General features: G+C 37.2%; 2 protein-coding genes across 6 annotated transcripts in view; one reads left to right on the plus strand and one right to left on the minus strand.

Annotated features, from left to right (window-relative positions):
• Window positions 1-2,659, minus strand: part of Rabl3 (RAB, member of RAS oncogene family-like 3) — a 37,342-nt gene extending 34,683 nt beyond the window's left edge. For all 3 annotated transcript variants that reach the window (XM_005386475.2, XM_005386474.2, XM_005386473.2), the window contains exon 1: window positions 2,519-2,659. In XM_005386475.2, coding sequence (XP_005386532.1) covers window positions 2,519-2,564 — 46 coding nt within the window. In that variant the 5' untranslated portion in view covers window positions 2,565-2,659. The remainder of the gene's footprint in view (window positions 1-2,518) is intronic.
• An 83-nt stretch (window positions 2,660-2,742) lies between these two features.
• The window catches only part of Gtf2e1 (general transcription factor IIE, polypeptide 1, alpha 56kDa), a 30,989-nt gene continuing 11,937 nt past the window's right edge, over window positions 2,743-21,794 (plus strand). The window contains exons 1-2 of one of the 3 annotated variants that reach the window (XM_005386470.2): window positions 2,743-2,864; window positions 6,782-7,259. In XM_005386470.2, the coding sequence (XP_005386527.1) occupies window positions 6,812-7,259 (448 nt within the window). In that variant the 5' untranslated portion in view covers window positions 2,743-2,864; window positions 6,782-6,811. Of the gene's footprint in view, window positions 2,865-2,958; window positions 3,023-6,781; window positions 7,260-21,794 lie in introns of those variants that run through there. The other 2 variants (XM_005386471.2, XM_005386472.2) reach the window with 2 other exon arrangements.

The following is a 21,794-nucleotide window of genomic DNA, read 5'->3' on the forward strand; positions in this document are numbered from 1 at the left end:
TATCTCTCTAGCACATAAAACAAATCTTTAAAGGGCTGAGATTTAGCTCAGCAGCACAGCACTTGCCTGGCAAGCGCAAGGTCGTGAGTTCAATTTCCAGTATCGGGAAAAAAAAACAAACAAACCAAATCTTTAAATCTCATTCCTTTATATATTTGTGGTTGGTCCACTGGGGGGTCCAAGGGATATTTTTGAGGGTGAGGTCCCAAGATTAAAATGCACATATGCAAGACATCAGCAACAACAGCAGACAGCATAGAGCAGAACAGAGCAGAACACAAGGGTGCAAGAGCAGCCTGCATCATTATTGTATAATTCTTATACAGGTTGTTATCTCGTATTTACATTCTTACATAGTGCTGTAACCAGCACATGTATGTTTACCTGTGCTAAGTCACGGTTACATGAATGTATCCTGAGGTGTGCCTGTGCTGGACAAGCAAGGTCATGTCTCAAGTGTCCTTAGACTCCCTTGAACTTTGTTTTTTTTTTTGCGATGCCGGTGATCAAACTCACAACCTTGCGCTTGCCAGGGAGGCGCTTAGGGACACTGAGCTATATTCTCATCCCCTCCCTTGAACTTTGAAGCAGCCTGAGTGGTTCCCCACATTTGTGAAAGCCTCAAAATTTCACAAGGGAAATAACTTACTTCAAAAATAAACTTTGTAACTTAAATATAAAGGCAGATATAACGTAAAAAAAGTATATTTTAATCTGTCAAATAACAAATCACTGTTAAAAGGAAACTGGGAAGAAGACTATAATTGATTTTGTACATACAGCCTAATAGCGAATGTGTGATAAGATCAGTCGATTTCCTGATGGGCACAGCTGCATCCCGTTTTACAACTAAAGCATAATGGGGGTGGGGCTTACTAATTGCCTGGACCCTTTTCCTCATCTGGTACAGCTGCTAATTCTACCAGTTAATATAATGTATTGATTCTATGGTTATTTTTTTTCCATTTTAGTCCTAGGGATTTTTTTGAGGGTGAGGTCCCAAGGGATTGAACACAGGGCCTTTGCACTGAGCTACATCACCAGCACTTTTTATTTCTTATTTTGAGACAGGCTGAACTCCAAGTTATAATGCTCTCAGAGTACTGGGATTACAGGCTTGTACACCTTGCCCAGCTTGATTCTACACTTATAACACTAGCATCTAATACAGTCCCTGTTGAAACATGTAAGTCAACTAGTTCCTATAGTATCATGGTTGTTAGATACAATAGAAAAGGGAATCAAAACGAACATCTATTCTACATACTGTGAAGAACTGTGTTAGCTCTGGATTCTAGTTTTAAATTGTACTTGGTGCTACTTTTACCAAGTCCCTTTAAGTCACCATTACTCCTCATCTGTAAAACTGAGTGATTTTATTAAACTAACCTCAGCCACATGGTGAAGAAGTGAAGGTAATATAAATTAGGATTTTGCTCACATAATTTTGCAATTTTTAGAATATTAAATAATGCTTTCTGTAAGATACTTTGTAATGCAAATAAACTTCAGCAACATGGAAAGCCCTTAACTTCCCTTTCCCCATTTCAATTTTATACACTTTCTTTAAGGCTGAGTTTTAAACTTCCGGGTATATATTCTCTTTACCTCCAACAGCTGGCACAGTATCTTTGCTGACAGGACAAATTCAAAGGTCAGCCCCAGAAAACTCTTGAATAACTGCGTGGTTAGCAGTTATTCGGGTTCTAAAGGAGAAGTGGACTGGAGATGGTAGTGGGAAAGAAAAGGACCGTGAGGTGGAAGGGGAACTACAAATTTCAACTGTAGTTCGCAAATGTCCAAGGTACCGAAAAATATTAACATTAAATTAGGCTCAATATTGTTTCAGCTACGTCACCAGGTGGCCCTTATTTAATTTCTCTTTTCCCTACAATGTAGCACATAATAGGTTTTTAATTAAATGAGAACAAAGGAAGCAAGGAACCTGGGACTACCACGTAACACTTCATTGATAATACAGTTTAATATTTAAGTGCATGGATTCTGGGTTCAAACTAGTTTTGTTATTCGTATCTCTCCGCCTCACTTTTCTTATCTGTAAAATGGATTTAAGGGTCTGATCTCAGAATTAAATGAGTTAATATATGCAAAGCGCTTGTCTGCGTCATTCTTAATTGATTTAAGTAAAAAAAAAAAAAACCTCTAGAAAGGCACTGTCCTACTAACTTCTGCATGCTTACTACGGCGCCCAAAGCAATACTCAAAGCCTGCACGCTTTTAAAAATAAGGCAGCTGACAATAACCTGGGATCACCCATCAGATAGACGTGGAAGCCAGCGAAGGCTAAAAAAGGTCAGTACTCTGCGCCCCACATCCGTGCGACGCTGCCACTTTGTCCAAGGGAGCAAAGTGCTCTGGGAAGTGTAGTCCTTAGGCCTTGAAAGGGACTTCAATTATAGACTAAAGAGCCTGGAAGCTTGAGGGGGCCAGTGAAAGGTGTAGGGTGTTGGCCAACTCCAAAGTGTCGGGAGCCCCAGAGGTGGATTAAGTCACTCACCTGAGTCTCCCAACACCAGTACCTTTACCCGATCCAGGGACGCCATCTTGCCATTGCCTCGTCCCGGTTAACGCCTATTCCGGGATTCTGGACCAATCAGAGAGCGGTATGGAGAGCCGAGCCTTCAATTTCATTGGCCACTCGGAGTTTGATCATCTTGATTGAAGGCTTCACTGTGTTGATTGGCCCGTCTGGTTAAAGGGAAAGGGTGATTTCCAAGGCTGGTCGCAGGAATAAAGCGTCTTCTTTGTCGCACGGGTGGCGTGGGCTCCTGTGAGCCGGTGGTTGAGGTGCTGAGGGAAGCTCTAGTGGGGGAGTGTTCCTGGACTCGCTTCGGTAAACTTCGGTAAACCTTATTCCTTGTTCCCAGTTCCCTGGCCTGGCGTCCTAGTTCATGGTTTCTGCTTTTCGCTCCTCTTTCCCCACCCCCATCTGTGTAGCCGCCCTCGCGCCTTGGTCCTCCAAAGAGCCATGGACCCCGGAGCGGCCCGTGTGCGACCTCGGGTAGGACAGACTGGCTGCGCCGTGTGTGGCCCCGGGCCGTCTGGGAGAGAGGGAGCGTGGGTCTCGGGGTCTGGAGTGGGGAGACCTGAGCGTCACTGCTCTCAGCTCGCGCGTCCCTGTTTGTGCCGCTTTTTATGTATGAAGGTGGGACGTGCCGTGAAACAGCCCGTACAGGAACTGAAAACTGCAGCCGAACGTGTAGCATGCGGGCTCATCCAGAAATAAAATAGTCGTACACTGGAATAATCGAATCGAGCGCCTTGCATCCGCTCCTTTTTCCTTGTATTCTCCTCCCCTCAGTCAGCATGGGTTTGTTTGTTTTTAAATCACAAATTTATTTTTAAATAAACTTACTGTGGCTTTAAGCAGTCAGCTCGTGCTTAAAGCCACAGTAAGTTTAAGAAGAGGGTGGCTTACGGTTACCTTTTTCTATTAGGGAAGCAGGAGTGGCAAGTGAATGGGGAAGTTGGCAGGATGGGCATGTTGGAAGAACACGTGGCTGGGAGAGGTACTGAAAGTTTTTTGTAAGTACTTGACTAGCGGCGCCAGATGCTCCGGTTCCATGGTGAACAAGACGAGGGCCCTAGTCTTAAAGATAGACATGGAGAGAGTACAAGAATGGGAAAGAGTATGGGGACGTACGCTACCAGGGAGGAAAGGCCTCTGAAGAAACCTCACTTGAGACTTGAAGAATGAATAGGAAAAAGGGGCTTGGACCTAGTTTGGGAAGCTGAGGGGAGGAAGGCATATGTGGCCCATGCAATTGAGAGTGTGCTGGCGTCTCTGAGTATCAGACTCACAGGGGAGCAGAATTTAATTCTTTCAACCTTATTTTTCTGTGTGCGAAGTATTTGTATGATTAGAGTATGTGTGGGTCTGGACTAGGTAGCAGGTAGGTGAATTTGGACAATGACTTATAGACATAAAGATAAAAGTGGAAATAAGCTGGGATTACAAGCCTATAATCCCAGCATTCAAGAGGCTGAGGCAGGAGGATCCCTGTGAGTTGGGCTCTGTAGTGGCTTCAAGGGCAGCCTGAACTGCGTAGTGAGATCCTATCTCAAAAAAAAAAAAAAAAAAAAAAAGAGGACTATTAGATATCACATACTCAAATCTCCAGAAACCAGCCAAGTGCTTTTTCCTAGGTGTTGTTATTTCTAGTTTTCAAGAGGAGCTGGAAGTTGAAATTTATGCAAACCCATGATTTTTAATGTTGACAGTGAGTTATGCACAATGTTCAAAACATTCTTTGGATGAAAAAATGTGTGTTGCCTGCCTTTCAGACCTCTGTCTTAAGTAAGTTAAGAAAGCAGTAAGGAGATTGAGCATGAGTGGGGGAGGGAAGGTGGTAGAGGAGATAAGACAGTGGTCAGAGAGGATTTCAGACAAGATCAGGCGCATTCAGGGTGGGATGGCCATAGACAGAGGATTTCAAAATACAGAGATTTTGAAATAGGCACAGCTTGACCTCATTTTTGAGGTCCAGTTTTATTTATTCAGTTACCTGCTAGGCATTTTCAGAGGAATATGATACGTTATTGCCTCAAAGATAGACTTCTAAAGGTGAATACCTCTTTTCTTCCAAGGGTACTCTTCAGGTGTTACCTATTTCGATAGTAGTTTTCTCTTCTAAGTTACGGTGCTTAGAACTTAGTCCATGCATCAACTGTATGAAGAATACACTGTTTATTACTTTTTATATATGAAGAAATTGAGGCTGAGGATTTTCTGGGGTCACAGTATAAGAAATGGCTTAGCAAGACCCTGTCTCAAAATAAAGGGGGGGGGCTAGGTATGTAGCTCAGTGCAAAGACCCTGGGTTCAATCCCCAGTACCACCTGCTTCCTTTCGAAAAAAGTGGAACTGGAATTCAAGACCCTAGCCTTTTGGATTGCAGAGTTCTTATGTCACTCCCTACTCTAATCTTGAGGGCTCCCTAAGGTGTTTTAGGCTCAGGCTGAACAAACAATTAAATGGCATGGGAACCTCTCCAGGCAGAATATACATTGGCAGAATATATAATAGCTAGGGACAAAGATTGTCTAGAGCAGTAGTCAAGACTTTTGCCTCATGTTGAGTCATCTAAGAAAGCTTTTAAAATTAGTGTAATGCCTTATCTGGCCCTCCCAGACCAGCTGAAACAAAACTTCTGAGAATAGGGGCTGGGAGTGGTATTGGATGGCCCCCTAGGTGATTCTGCTATACAGCCAGGGTTGAGATCTATTGATCTGCTGCATTGAGTATGTGGGGAGAGGAGAGGAAAAAAACAACACAGGACGCAATACTGAAAATATAGGTTATATTGACGTTTGTCTTTTATTCTTTGGTCTTTGGACATTTCCGAACCCATTTATTGTATTCTTTTGACTGATCAATGTGCAAAACAACAAAAAACCAAAACTGAGTTTAAGTGCACCGTACAGACTACTTGGGATAGGAGAGCAAAATGGGTTCAGTAGTATGCTGTGGTTCTTTTAGTATTGAATGTAGGTATCCTTAATGCCTGAGGCGAACCAAAAGAATCTAGGCTCGCGTGTTTGGATCTAGGTGTTATTTTGTTATCTCTCCATGTACGTAGCTATACCTGAATATTTATAGACAAAGTGTATATTTTATTGTAAATGACTTTCCCTTTTTTTCTTTTATTATGGATAGACTAGGTATGTGTGTGGGTAGACTATATGTGTGTATGTATATGTGTGTATATATATATATATATATATGTGTGTGTGTGTGTTTTTAAAACCCAAAATATGTTTATAGCTTGGTTATGTAGGAATTTCTTTATGGTATAGTTCAGTGTTTATAAAAATATTTCTTATAGATATTTTAACCACTGATTTCAAATAAAAGGTTCAGTTGAAACTAGTTTTAATGACAATATTGTTCCTCGTTGAGTAGTTCAGTAGGGTTGTCTTGTTAAAATTTTCTCTACTCTTAGGAAGATTTCAGCAGATGTAGTCTATGGATAGCCTGGCCATTTGTACTTTGGAATGTCTTAAATTGATAGGGAAGCTGTCCTTGCCCTTCCGTCACACTTTATGGTTTATTGATTGTTGTGATTTTATTGTGAATGCATGACCCTTTAAAACATCCTAAAGTCTCAGTAGAAAAATTTTACTCAAGAAAGGAAACACAAACACTTTAAAGATGTGTTAACTGTTGGATTTCTCAGAAGGTTTCCTCTGTTCCTAGAGAACATTAAGAATCGCCAGTCCTGGTGATTTAAGTCTATAATCCCAATACTCTGGGAGGCTGAGGCAGGAGGGTTACAAGTTTGAAACCAGCCTGTGCAATGTAGCAACTTAGTGAGACTCTGTCTTAAAGTAAAACATAAAAAAAGGGAGCTGAGGATGTAGCTCAGTGTGAAGGCCCTGGATTCAAACTCCAGTACTGGAAAGAAACAACAAAGAGTGTATATTTCTGTATTTCTCTTTCTGACATAAAGTAGACTTGGTATAATATGTTGTTGTTATAAATAACAAGCCATTTTTTCAGTCAGGCACACTGTCCGTCATGAAAGTAACCATATAAGAAATATATTCAGTTTTTTATGTATAATCTTTTGTGCACTATAGAGGACAACCCTGTTCTTCCCTGTAAAATGTTTAGGTATTAGAAGTCTTTTAAAACAATGTTTGGATACCGTTGTGGCACTCCAAGAATAATGTAGCTACTAGTAACATGTTAATTATTCGAGATTTAAAATAATTATCATGTTCTCATGCCTACTAATCTTCTCTTTTTTTCTGAATTTAGTATATATAAAGTCAAAATTTGCTGGTTAAGATGGCAGACCCAGATGTCCTCACCGAGGTTCCAGCAGCTTTGAAGAGGTTAGCCAAGTACGTGATCCGAGGTTTTTATGGCATTGAGCACGTGTTGGCCTTGGACATTTTGATTCGAAACCCCTGTGTGAAAGAGGAGGATATGCTGGAGCTACTCAAGTTTGATCGGAAGCAACTTCGATCAGTTTTGAATAATTTAAAGGGAGACAAGTTCATCAAATGCAGAATGAGAGTAGAGACTGCTGCAGATGGGAAAACCACTCGCCATAACTACTATTTTATCAATTATCGTACTCTTGTTAATGTGGTAAAATATAAACTAGACCACATGAGAAGGAGGATTGAAACGGATGAGAGAGATTCCACCAACCGGGCTTCCTTCAAATGTCCTGTCTGTAGTAGTACTTTCACAGACCTCGAAGCTAATCAGCTCTTTGATCCCATGACAGGTGAGGCTTAATCGCATTTACGAATTGAGTAAATAAAGTGTGAATCTGTTTTCTTAAATTGCTTCATCTAGTTTTTAAGCCAAGCATGTACGTTTTAAAAGTGAATGGATTGGTGTGAGTCAGCAGTCAGTTTTACTAACCTGGTTGTTCATGCTTTGAGAAGGTTTTGCAAAGACTTTCTCCTTCACAAGGAAATAGATTTATCCAAGGGATTTTTCTACCCATGGCTGTCCTGCGTCTGCCCCTACTGTCACTCATTATTTACTACTACATCCTATCTGAAAGATGGGCTTCTGCCACTGTGAGGTTGTTCTGACTTTACTTTTGACCTCTTCTTTCAGCAAATATTTGAGCACCTATTTGTGCCATTCTCTACAGATCAGATAGTTATAATACAGTGTATGTAAATACTTTGTTAATTGAAGTAAAAAGTGCTATCAGGAGTACATAATTAGGGCACATAATCTGGATTTAGGGAAGGCCTCTGGGAGAAATTAAGTAACAACTGAGACCTAAGGGATAAGTAAGAGTTACTCAGATAAAATAAGTGGGGAGCCCTTTCCAAATTAATTAATAGATATTTACTGCCTCTTAGCCATGCATTAATGGAAAAGTTTCAACAGCATGCATAATTCACCTCATTTAACACAGACTTTAGTTCTAAGGGGTATTCTTATCAATACAATATACATAAAACATATTTTCCAAAAATACAATATGTCTAGCATTAACATAAGAAACTTTAAAGAGCTGGGCTGTAGAGTTATTTTGTCTTGTCTTTAAACTAGATAAAAGACAGTAATTAGCCAGTAGATCAATTTTGCCTTATTTTCTAGAAGTAAAAATCTATAGAAGGATTCATGCTGTTAAATTAGATTATTCTTTTGTTACAGTGGAATTTCAGAGTAGAGATCAATTAACTTTTAACTTTAAAGAGTTTTCAATTTTTAATTGACAATTTAATAATTTTTAGCTTATCATTTTACATTGAAAAATTTAATCTAAATTTGTATAGAAACATTTTGTTTTAAAAATTACGTATTTGTGTACATGCTAAATAAAGAATTTTTAAAAATTTTAAAGTAACCCCAATATCATTTTAGATTATTAACAAAAAGAGTTATTGAGCCTGTAACTTTTACTTTGTCTTATTTTCTGTGATGCATTTATTTGGATGAAAAAACTCAAAGAATTGTCATTTTGTTATTAGGTATTTGTTTGTCCCTGTTTACCCTAAAAGTCTTACTTAGGAGAGATCTTGGTTATAAAATCTTAACCATGCTGGTTATAAGAATTACTTGAGTGCTCTAATAAAGTAGGAAGATTGCAGAATATATCTAGAATTCTTTCACAACAAACTAGAAAGGTCTTGTGATTTTTGCCATTTATTCTAACAGATTTCTTAAAGAGCTATGGGTTTTGGTTTTGTGATTCTCTGCAGATGTTGGTGTTACAGTGGTCCTGTCTTCATCACTCTTGACTGCAGTGGAACGTGTTATCAAGTTCCTCAGAGAGGATAATCTGAAGTAATATGCTTCTACTACATTTATTATTCATTTGAGTCTTAGTTAATTTCATGAAACTTTGTAAAAGGAGGTGAATCCACTACTTGTATGTCATTATTTAGGAGATTGATCTAAGATGCTCTTTGAATTTCACCTATTTTTAGTTCCTAAATGAAACTAGCAATGATTAACAGCCTGTGAAAGAAGTAACCTGATATCCAGGCGTAGTCAGAATTATTTGAATCAGAGTTCAAATAGGGAAAAAGAGACATGAAAACGATTGCTTGGAAAGAAAGCTAAAAGGCGTCTGTGTTCCTATCACCCTGAACACAATCTTGTCTGAAAGAAAGGTTACATGGTGAAATGTGTGATGTGATCAGTTCAAACAGCAACTATATTTTTAATAAGAGGAGTATGGTCCGTATGAAAGTAGAAAGGAGTGTTGGAGAACAAAAAAGCATCACTTATCTTGATGTTACCTAAGTGGAGGGGTCCCTCAGCAGCCTGTACTAATATATTCGATTGACAGTTCTTTTTCCGTGGTAAAGCCTAAGTTACCATGATTGAAAATTTGTAATCACGAGGGACCCTAATTCTGAGAATGAACCTGTCTTTTGATTTTGATTTAGCCTTTACTGAACTTTCCTTGAAAGACAAAATGTGCTAATTTGTTATTGGGCCCAGTCTACGTACTTAGTTCTGGTGTTTTAGGGTTTTTTTTTATTGTTTTTATTTTAACTACTAATACCGTGATACTGTCCATTGATCTGTACGTCGTCTTTAAAAATCTGCAGTATTTCTCTTCTGTCCTCTTGCTTGGTTTCCATTCTCCTTTGTGAAGATGTGAAATAAATATTTGGTATGTGTAGCAGGGGAGGAGGAGCTTTTTCTGCACTGTCTAAATTAGTAGATTACAGTTTTCACTCGAACCTCAGTCCCATATAAACCTATCCTATTTCCTGGTTGCTAGTGGGGATTAATATTATTTCTGAACGTGTGTCTGGTCAAATGATAGGGATAACTGCTGGCCTCTATTTTTATTCCTTTTTCAGCAGATCTAAGGTTAAACTGGTATCTCTGCTATTAGGGAACATTCAAGAATTAGATTTGATGCCTTCTATACTTTACTGTTTTTCTGATAAAAAGTTCTTCAGTCTGTGGGTAGCTTTTTACCACCAGAGGAACAGTGGTGATTCCTAGATGAGCTCCTGAAGAGCACTTGACAGCTCTGGGCTCAAGGTTCTGAGCTCTGCACGGATTGTTTTACCAGGGTTAATTGACATACCGGTCAGCGATCTATTTCAGTTTGCAGCTTGTCTGCTTTCTCTGTACTTGCCTTTCCAATTTTGCCTTGGTGTTCACTCTCTTTAAATAGACTTAGCATTTCTATTTTAGCAGTCTCAGCCACGGATGATTTAGTTAATGGCACTTCTAAGTTAAGTTCAGCAGCATGTCATATTTTCTTTGTAGGTGTTAAGGTTAAGTGAGATGGAAGTAGCTTTATATTTTCCATTTTTAGTTTCAGATTATACATCCATAAATCAAAAAATATGAAAAAAGTCACCCACAAAACCACCGTATCATCTTTAGCATATTATCTTTAGTTTTAATCATAGTGCAGAATAGTTTGTAATCTCTTGGTGTCTTAATTGTACCAAACTCTTGTTTCTAATTAGTGTTCAAAATATGTTTTAATAAGTCAGATTCCTGTGTTTCCCTGCTAACGCTTTGGGGTGCTTTGATTGTATCTGTTTTTTACTGGCATAAACGAGGTGCTTTAAACCTTTGTCTCGTATTTTGTTCCTGTTAAAGTTTTTCCTTAAGAATTTTGGAGGCCATATTACTAAATTTATCTAGAGATCACAGAATTTCATCTTAAATAAACTTTGAGATGAAAGATAATTTGAATTTTTAAGATAGTATAAATATATACTTAACAAATCTTAAAAATAGGAATTGAGAGATTGTCTCGTTCAACTCAAAATGATGTTTGTGTGGGTGCCACATTCATCGTTTGTATGTTGTATTTGGAGATTTGTAGGCCTTGCAAAGTAATGTAATGTGTAAATCTACAAGTACAGGAAGTGCTGGGATCTTTGAGACTGAATATTAGGGAAGAATATGATAGTCTTGGAGACTGAGCTTATGTTTGTATGACTTCTTGAACATTTAGATTTAGAAACAATAGATTTTAGAACTAGCATGAAGAATCTTTGATAACAAAGTCTCTAATAACTTTGAAAATAGCCACCCTTGTAATAGATGACGAGTTTTGAGGTACTTTGGAATAGTCAAGTAAACTTTGTATCTACTTGGGATATTTGTAGTTAAGCTTGGGGTTAGATCATGGGTTCTTTATTGCCTCATGACTGCCACATAAATTTTTTTTGGTTTAGACAAATCAGTTGTCTGACTCTCATAACATTCAAATTTCTTTTGCATTTCTATGTATAGTTTTAAATTATTAGGGTTCTATATTTGTGGGACTCTCAAAGACTTCCTGAGAATGTTTGCCTTCATAGGGCAAACTACTTTCTCCTGCTTTCATCTCTCAGCATGGACAGGAGATGTCTTGCAAGTGATGTTTTGAGTTTCTGAAGTGCTAAAAGCACAGACAAACAAAAGTAAATCTTAAGATTGTTTGCTCAGTTGCTGAGGCCTCAGTCTTCTGAAATTTTACCCAGGATGAGTTAATTAGAAAATTGCACTTGGTTGGCGGATGAAAGGATAGAAAAGGTGATTACTAGAGTCAGTTAAATGAATATATAAAAACAAGTTATGGAAAATAGTAAGGTACGAGTGTCTTTCCTCATTTCCCCTTCTCTATCTCACATCTTTGTCTGATTTTTTAAAATTTGGCTGTTTTTTTTTTGTTTTTGTTTTTGGTTTTTTTTTCTGATACTGGGAATCAAACGCTCGACCTTGCGCTTGCCAGGTAGGCGCTTATGCCGCTGAGCTAGATCCCCAGCCCCTGTTTTTCATCTTGCGAATTTGAAAGCCTTTTTTTTTTTAAAAAGCTTTTGTGATTTTCTTTTTGTATTTTGATGCTAAAATAGAGCTAATTTATTTGTGGAGAATTGCTCTCATGTTTTGGTGCTGGCATACAACACTAACTTGGTTATTATCTTTCAAATATTCATGTTACGACCACAGACTTTTTTTTATTCCCTTCAGAAGCAGAGATTGAACCCAAGGCCTTTAGACTGAGGTACATCCCCAGCCCCTTTTTCATTTTGAGATAGGGTCTCACTAAGTTGTCCAGGGTTGAGTTTGAACTGGATTTGCCTGCCTCAGCCTTGCAAAGTGCTGGGATTACAGGTGTGCACCACCAAGCACTGCATTGAGACCACAAACTTTTTCAGATTGTCTTTTTTTTTTTCCCTATCCCCAGGCATAGTACATTTTTTACCCCTTTATAGTGAGTTCTAGAATTTAAGAATAGAGCATGGTTAGACCAGATCTAGGTAAATGCCCATTTGAGGGGAGATAGAAGCCAATTTCATTAACAGATTTAATTTTTGAGGGGAAAGGGGATTGTATTGGGTATATCATTAATACATTTGACATTTTTCTGAATTAAAAAAAATTCTACATTTGCTGTTTTTCTTTTAACATACCCATTAATATTTTTGCAGTCTTAGGTGTTCTGTGGTGAATTGTTAAGGGGTGATTTTTCAAATTCTTTTTTATTGTAGATAAATAATGATATGAAATATATAACTGTGTTGCTGTTATGTCTGTTACTGTTAGATAATAGAAGTTCTTTTTTCTTTTTCTTTTTTCCTTATCCAATTAAATGAAGAAATTTGCTTTATGAAAATACCGTAGTTTGGAAATTAGAATACAAGGTGACTGACTTTTTGAGGCTTCTAGCATTTGACTTAACATTTTAATGTATATCCCCCTGAATATTCTGAGTTGTAAAACTTGTACTAAAGTTCTGATGATGCTTTTGATAGTAACCCAGAATGACTGTGTATCTCTGCATATTTATTAGAAGGGAACTGAGTGATTTTAGAGGAGTCAAATAATATTTATTGAGGCTAGTAATATAGCTCAGTGGTAGAGCACTTGCTTAGCATATATAAGGCCCTGGGTTCGGTCCCAGCACCACACACACATAAAAGTTTTCTTTGCAAAAATTTTAAGTATTATGTGTATATAAACTTATTAAAGACTGAAATAGAGGAGCTGGGGATTTAGCTCAGCGGCAAAGCGCCTGCCTGGCAAGCGCAAGGTTGTGAGTTCGGTTCCCGGTACCGGAGAAAAACCAAAAAAAAAAAGACTGAAATAGAGAAGAATGTAGACATAGGCAACCTCAGTTTTCCTATTTGACTGTCCCACTGAACCTACTACCCACTCTCACCACTTTTCTCTCCTTAAAACTCTTGATGTTTTGAGGTTATCCTTCCAGTTCCCTGAACTCTCATCCCCCTCCTGCCGTTTTGAAATCTAATAAGGAAAAATGATTCTTCATTAAATATATAACAGCTTATGTGTACTAATGTTTGGTCAACTCATGTTATTGTACTTTCTCCGGTACCGGGAACCGAACTCACGACCTTGCGCTTGCCAGGCAGGCGCTTTTGCCGCTGAGCTAAATCCCCAGCCCCTATTGTACTTTTTTTAAAGCACTTATTATGTGGTCCTTTTCCATAATCAGTGTGTTCAGTGAACATGTCATTGCCAGAGGGTTTTTTTTTATTTAAGCATTGGCTATAAGACAAAAATGGCAATATGTTATGTTTCCAGAGCCCTGGCTCCTAATCTTGGGCTATTAGAGCAATTATACCTTGGGTGAATCAGTTTAGGCCTTCTTTTAGCGAGTGTAAAATTTAAGTTCAGCCTATTTTATAACCATATCTTTAATTTGGAGGTAGTTGACATTTTAAAAGGATAGAGGAGATTGGTTGTTTTATCACTGCTTTTAGATGATGATATTAATCATTCTTGGTTAATTTGGAAGCCTTGGTTAGGAATTGAAATCTATTTGTAGTAGTTTTCATATAGAAAATATGCTGTAATTTTAAAAGTCTTAATTTTAATCAGTCTTATTTTCCCAAGTACCTCAATTCACTACCTTTCCCAGTATGTGTGTGTGTGTGTGTGTGTGTGTGTGTGTGTATTTTATAAACTATGGGAGGGGAAACAATGTCCAGATATACTTCTTAAGGTACACGGTTTTTCTATTTCTGTAGTACAGCAAAATTAGTCACGTGTTAATGTTATATCTTGAAGTTTTTTAGTTTTATTTTTATTTCACTGAAGTTCTAGGTGTCCTAGCCACTGATTTGCACTGTGGAACTATGAATTGCCTTTTGTGTTTTGTTGTTTTTTTTCTGTAAGTTTTTTTTTTGAGTGAGGAGTTAAAAACACATAACAATAATCAAAAACACTTTGTATTGAGAGGTTTTTATAATCTCACGTGGAAAAGTTCTCAAGGCATTGTCTCTTGCCTAGGTTTTATACGATTCAAAGGCATTCGCCCTCTTTCCTTTAGCTAGTCTCATTGCTTTCTTTGTGCCCAGAGAGGCTATTTCTAGTAGCCAGTAACTTCTAAAGAGTTGATTTTGTCATGTCACTCTTCTCTTCATAACTTTCCAAAGCCTTCTTCCCTCATTCAGAAAAGTGAAAGTCCTTAGTAGCATTTATAATATCTTATATCTGTTCCCCCACCTCACCCCACTCCTTCCTCTAAATTTGGGAAACTATTTCTACTACTCATTCACAGCAAGCATCTTTATGTGCCTTGCAAGTATCAAGCATGCCTGGGCTTTACTTGTCTTTTTATATGCTCTTTCCCCTTGCTTAGATATGTGCATGGTTTGGTCCCTTCCACATTCATACATTGCTGTATCAGAGAAGCTTGCCGTGGATAGCCTATAAAATGAAATAAAATGTACCGCTTTCACACTCCTTTTTTCTTTACCCTCTTTCCTGCCTTTTTTCCCCCATAATACTCGTCAGTACTTGATTCAGGTTGGCTCAGTTTAGGGAAACAGAACTTGGAAATCCTTGGGAGAGAAGACCCGTGTTCTAGTGAGGGCTCTGCAGAGCAGACACTGGATACTTCTGTTTCCCTCACTAGTGTCGCAACATGGCTCGCTTCAGCACTGCAGTACTGGCCTATATTTCAAAGTAGCTGCGCTTATTTTGAATTCTTTTTTTTTTTTAATTTGTGTGTGAGGGGAATGGCTGAATAACCTTCCACTTGCAACTAACACCTTTTAAATCCTTATTAATAAGTTGTGGGCATTAGCTCCCTATTCACTGTATGAGCCTACTCAAGTGAAGAAAACCCTTAATCCTAAATAATCAGTTGTGTGGAGATCTGACTGTCTTGTATTAATACTCTCATTTTATCTCTGTCCTTTTCCTCAATTAGAAATTTCTAAAGCATTTTCTTGGTCAAACTAAGAAAGATAAGCAGTTTCTTAAACTTTGGTTTTACTTATTATTACTTATTATTGACTAAAATACATAATTGAAGTAAATAACATGTTGTGTTTTTTAAAAATTTATTTTAAAAATAAAAGAAGGAAAACATATTAACAAACAGATATCCATTTACAAAATAGCATAAGAACAGTACAAGCAATACAGAGTTACAGACAGAGTGGTAGGAAATTAACATTGGTTGTATTACGTATTTATCTCTTCAAAGTGGTTTCTCAGGAAAACAAACAGAGACATGGAAGATTGATCAAATAAGTAATCATTACCTGTTCCTTTCAGTAAAGTGATAGAAGTCAGTAGTACAACTATGTTAGTTATCCTGTATATACTTATATACATAATTTCCCCTTCTTTCCTTTTTTCCCTCACCCCAGTTGCTCTTTACTTTTGAGCATTTTCCTTTTGTTTCATAATGTCTGTCATACCTCCTAATTTTTAGTCATTCTTTCAAGGTTCTTACACTAGTGAGACAATACGTTGCTTACACATTGAGGTCAGGTTTATTTCACTTATGAGTATGGTCTCTAGTTGTGACCATTTACCTGTAAAAGCCTTGAGTTTATCTTTCTTTACAGTTGAGTAATATTCCATTATGTAAAAGTACCACAATTTTTTAATCCATTCCTCAGTGGATGGACATTTTGGGTTGCTTCCACAATTTAGCAATTGCAAATTGCGCTGCTGTGAATATGGGTGCACATATATTGCTGTGATATGCTGTTTTCAGATCTTCTGGGAAAATATCCAGAAGGGGAATAGCTGGCTTGAATGGGACCTCTAGACCTAGTTTTCTGAGGAATCTCCAAACTGATTTCCACAGTGGTTTCACCAGTCTTCATTCCCACCAGTGAATAACATGTTGGATGCAGTTAAATTGGTGGTTTTGGCTAGCATAATAGACACCACTTATATTTTCTTCTTTGTTTTCTAAATTTTATTGAACCTTACTGTTTTTTCTTTTATTCTCAGTCCTTACCCAGTGGTTTAGAACTCTTCCCATTCTCCATCCTCTCAATTAGGTCTCTATTTTCTCCTCCTGTGGAGTGATAATACCTTCATTAGACGAGCCCTGCGTCATAGAAATGAGATATTCATATACTGCTGAATAGATGAAAGTTTTATCTGTAAAGTTTCTTATTTTTCATCCAGATTTTCAATGCCTAATATCTGCAACTGGATATATTTTGATTTTTCTGGCAAACTCAATAGCTTAGGACTCTGCTAATATAGGCCAGGCATTTGGTTGATACTTTATATTTGTTGAATAAATGCTTTGTTACAAATACTTCCTCTATTCCAGCTAAGAAATATGAGAATATATATATTCTCATATTACACGTATATATATATATATACACATATATATGAAAAGCATATATACATACATGAAAAGCTTGCTAAATTGTAGCTGGCAGTGGTGAAAGGATATGTAATTCAGAACGATACAATGAATTTAGTCTTTTGAGTCAGGCACCTTTTTATTTGAAGCAGGTTTAATGGTTTTTGTTTTCAAGCTGATGTGGTAAACTTAACATCTAAGACTTCCTTTCTTTATAAGAGGAATTTAATAGTACTGTTGCACAAACTTGCTTGTGATGAATGCATGGGAATATTTGTAAAAGTAGCTGTCATCTTTTGTAGTTTGTAAGTATAAATGATCAAACTTACGTGTTATTTTTGAACCCCTTTCTCCTAACCCCATCATTTGTCAAGCTTTGCCTGCAGGATCTTTGTAACCTTTGTTTTCTCTGTGCTGCCACATTATTAGATCTAGTTTGTTCATTACTACTGACGTTGCTTGGATTCATTGTTTCTGGGTTTTCCCTCGGCTTTATGTTTGGGAAAGATGTTGTGGGGCACCGAGTTTCAATTCCAGTTTCTTCTCTTGTTCTTCAGTAGTAAATTCTGCATAGAACTTAGTATAAAGCCGTTTAGTTACAAGAAGAGTTGGGATATTTATCACATTGATTACATACTCAACAGCAGTTCCTTGTGAAACTTTAAAATTCACATACTTGGGCACCACTCTGGACCTCTGAATTAGTAACTCTGGGGCAAGGCCTGAGTATTCTACCACATGGAGCGTTTTATAATCTGCTAAGGGAGATCATTCAAAGGCATGATGATCCAGAATAGTGATGGCAAACCTTTTAAGCTTTCAGTGATACAAACAGCACACTGCGACACTTGTGCCATAGGATGGCCATCACTGATCTATAATGCCCTGTTCTCTCCTTGCCTTTCTTTGACCTCTGTATCTTTTATCTTCTAAATTTTACCTCAGAAAGATATACCTTCTGCATAAACTTTCCTTTTGCCCTTAGTTAGAAATCACATTCCTTTGAACTCCATTTATGTACTTAAGTTTTTCAGTGGTTCCTAATCTTACTTATCTCCAGGTACATTCCAGTAAACTGTAAGTTTCTTGATGCCAGGTTCTGTGTCTGATGTAGCCCATCACCACTCTGCTTAGTATATATATAGTATGTGCCTCCCTCTGTCCTAGCCCACCACCCCTTCTAATTTTGGGAAAGCTGATTTCTGTTTTCATAATGCTTAGTGAAATTCATAAAAATGTTGGTGGTATGTTAAAATAGTCTTAAGTCATTTTTCATAAAATGTCAGATTTCTACATTTGGCTTTTGACAGGCTGCTTCTCATTTATAACTTCTGTAAACTTGTGTTTGTGGGATAAACGTAGTACTTCGAGATGTCAAGCTACCTTTTCTCTTGTAATATTTGTCAGACATGCTAATTACTGGAGATAGTTCTCCATAGGTCTTATACGTTATGCGTGTCTTGTAACCAGAGGTACAAACCGACTGCCTTTTGTCTGGACTGTATTTTTCAAGGATGTTAATCTATAGTGAGCAACTTTGGAAGATAGATTGTTTCTCTAGCACAAAAAGAAGATTTGCTTACTGTCTAGTGTAATAAAATTGTATAGAACATGTTTACTTAATGTTCAGTAAAAATAACATCACCTTCCAGAGAAAAGAATGGGCATGCTTATGCCTATTATTAAAATTTGGCTTCCCGTCCTGTAACACGTCCATTGCATGTATAGTTGTTGCCTTGCCTTTTTAAGGATTGGGTCTCTGAAATCTGACTTACATACTAACACTCTGCTATTGCCATGAGTGATATCTTATATCGCTTTTTAGCACCCATGAAACTGTAGTAGAATAACTTGTTAGTCTGCAAAGACAGTAAATTCCCAGACCCTTCACAGTTCTTGTCAGTAAAAGAAATGCCATTCTTTTCAGAACTATAAAAGGGGCCCTTCAATAAATCTTACTGAATCTGAATGAAGCTGGAATTTAGGCTCCTTATGAATATACATTATGCTTTTTTATCCTATTTCTTATGAAAGTAATTTTTTTTCAAGTTAAAGGACTGTCATTCTGAGTCTTGTCATTCTACAAAATAGTATTACCCTTCTATAAAAAGAGTATTACCCTTTTTGCTTTCTGCCTATGTTCTACCAGAGCACTTGCTTTTTTGTTTATATATTTGTTACTTTTTCACATGATGAATAGGGTTCTTTCCTTTGAAAACAAAATTCGGAAACTACTGAACTATAGCTTGTCTTCTAAGATATTTATATTTCTCTTTGACAGTCTCTGTACATACCCATCTTTCAGCAGTCAGCTTAAGTCCTATAGCAGTGGTTTTTTAAAAATACATTATATAAAAGTTATATATTACAATAATTTAATTATATACTATGAATATATTATATAATATTTATATTATAAAATGATGGTATTAACAGTCTTACCCCCTCTTCCTCTCCCTCTGTTCTCTCTCCTCTTAGAAATAAAAGCATTGCAGTTTGGATGAGGTGCACTGATAAATAAGCATGCTGATTTGTTTTTCATGAAGTTGAGATTTGGAATATATAGTTTTCATAAAAGAAAATGGGGTATTTAGGAGGGCACTCCAAAAAATTTGGACATAACATGGATGTATTAAGATGAGTCAACTAATAAATTAGTTAACTAGTAAAGCAATATGTTGGATATGAACAATGTCAAGAAAAAAGATAGGACTGTTAGATAGGGATGAACAGAATAATGTTGAAATTTTAGATCCTGCTGCCTAGGGAAAGCCTCACTGAGGTGAGTCCTGCGTAAAGAGCTGCAGTATGTTAGAAGAATAGCACTGGACTGTCCGAAGGCTGAGCACTGTGGGTAGAGAGAGTGCCTGGTGCGAGACATGAGGAGGCTGGTTCATAATGAACCAGTTAGAGTATTACCCTTTTCTCTTTGCTCTCTGTCTGTGCCTCTACCAGAGCACTTGCTTTTATGTTTATGTGTTTGTTATTTTTTTACATGATGAATAGGATTCTTTCCTTTAAAAATAAAATTATGAAACTATTGAAGTATGTCATTTCTTCTAAGATACTTGTAGTCCTCTCTGTCTCCGTATGTTCCCATCTTTCAGCAGTAAACCTAAGACCCATACCAGTGATACTGTTTTTTAATTTAGCATGTACTTAAGTGCCATACTGAACCTGATTTTATATGGTTTATCTTTTTTTTAAAGAGAAAAAATAATAAGGTACAGAATTTCAAAAGATGACAGTCAATTAACAAAGGTTGTTATATGTTATATTGTTATCTTCAGAGTAGTTGCTCTGATTACCAGGTACAGGCGTGCAAAATTGATCAGACAATATAAGCACACTAACTGTAATAGTTTATCTTTTAATCCCCACATACGTTATATATTTTTGTCTATTGAGAAGTGGCTGAGACCACTTAGAAGAGTTAGAGAATAATTCTAGGCAGCACTCCATCTGAAACCTCTCTAGTCATGCATTATTTACCTTGTGTTACTAAATATAAAAGTTTGCTTTCAAGTCTTGTTTGAAAAAGAATTACCTTTTCCTTCAAATACCATCCTGTCCCTCTAGGTGCACCATTATTTTCTCTTCTCCTTCCTCCTCCTCCACTTCTTCTAGTACATATTTGCACTACATAATGATTACATTTATTGTGGGGAATTGGTATATGCACATAACACATTTTTTTTCTTCCCTTTCCTCCATCTCTTGGTCCCCAAGGATTGCTCTTTCCTTAGGTTTATATGTTGACTGCTTATTCCTTCCACTCTCTTTAATCTTTTTAAATTCTCTGATCTAATTTGGCTTCCACTGCTACCTATATGCTTTTTCTCATATCTTTATTTCTAGTCTATACCCTTCCTTCTCTTGAGCTATAAGCTCCATTTTAATGGCTGTGGGCAACATGGATTCATATCTAAAGCAACTGATATCATACCCATGAGGAAAAATAAACATATTCTTCCTCTCTTATCCTAGTAAGTGGAGTTCTTGTCCAGTTGTTTAAGCTAGAATCTGTGATGATGGCCTTCAATCAAAGATGTGCTGTTCAGACCTTTTGCAAAGTTGAATTTATGAAAGCTTTTTGCAGCAAGAGAAGCCACATGCCCTGGGGAACTAGAGTATATTAGGAAGATGGTGCTGGATAGACTTAGAGAATTTGGCCTTTTGTTGGGTTATTTTAGAGAGGATTTAAGGAAGTAGTAGGAATTTGCTCTCTATTGGATTTGTCGAGAAGTGGTAATTCTGTTGTTGGCTATCTTAATAAATCTCCCCTGCCAATGATAAGAATAAACTAGAATTGCTAAAGAAGCACCATCATTGGGTTTGCTGGGATTTTTTTTTGTGGTTTTTACAGAGTCCTGGCTTTTGCTTGTCAGAATTTATTCCATGCTAACTAGTTTTCCCTCACTGCCGTTATGGTTACAGGACCTTATCTGACGTTGGTGAGTTGTGAGATTCTGTTTGATAGAATAATACCACCTGCTAGCTATGAGGGCCACTTTTTTCTCACTTATTTGAGGTAGAAAATTAGGTAGCATTTGGATAGTAGGAAGATGGAAGAATGTTTTGGGATATGCAAGGGGCGATCAAAATAATATAGTATATGTTGAAATTTTAAAAATTTATTGCAATAAAAGGCACACTGCCATTAATCCCCCTCAAAATACTTCCGCTTTGGTTCGAACACACTTATCCCATCATTCTTGCCAGTTTGTGAAGCACTTCTGGAAGTGCCTTTTCATGAGTGTCTTTATGAGATATGATCAAAAATATGTTGACTGCTATTGGTGAGTGGTATGCAACAGAAAGGCAAGCTGATAAAAATATTATGGTGTACCCTCATTCACCTTATTCACTGGGTCTGGCACTGTGTAATTTCTAGCTCTTCCCCAAAGTCAAAATGACTATGAAAGGTCAATATTTTGAGTCAATTCAAGATATCAAGGCAGCCATTACAGTACAATTGCTGATATCCACAAAAAAGGAACCTCCAAAAATGCTTCAGAGAGTGGCAAGAACGATGGGATAAGTGTGTTCAAACCAGAGAGGAAGTATTTTGAGGGAGATTAATGGCAGTGCATCTTTTACTATAATAATTTTTAATGTAAATATTCACTGTACTTTTCAATCATACTGTGTGAGAACAAAGAATTTCCATGTTATTGGCTGTGAGGGAGAAGCAGTAAAGAAACATATTCTACTGGGAATAAATATCAGTGGGAT

This window comes from Chinchilla lanigera, unplaced genomic scaffold, assembly GCF_000276665.1.
Source record: "Chinchilla lanigera isolate Chin_1 unplaced genomic scaffold, ChiLan1.0 scaffold00026, whole genome shotgun sequence".
NCBI lineage: Eukaryota > Metazoa > Chordata > Mammalia > Rodentia > Chinchillidae > Chinchilla > Chinchilla lanigera.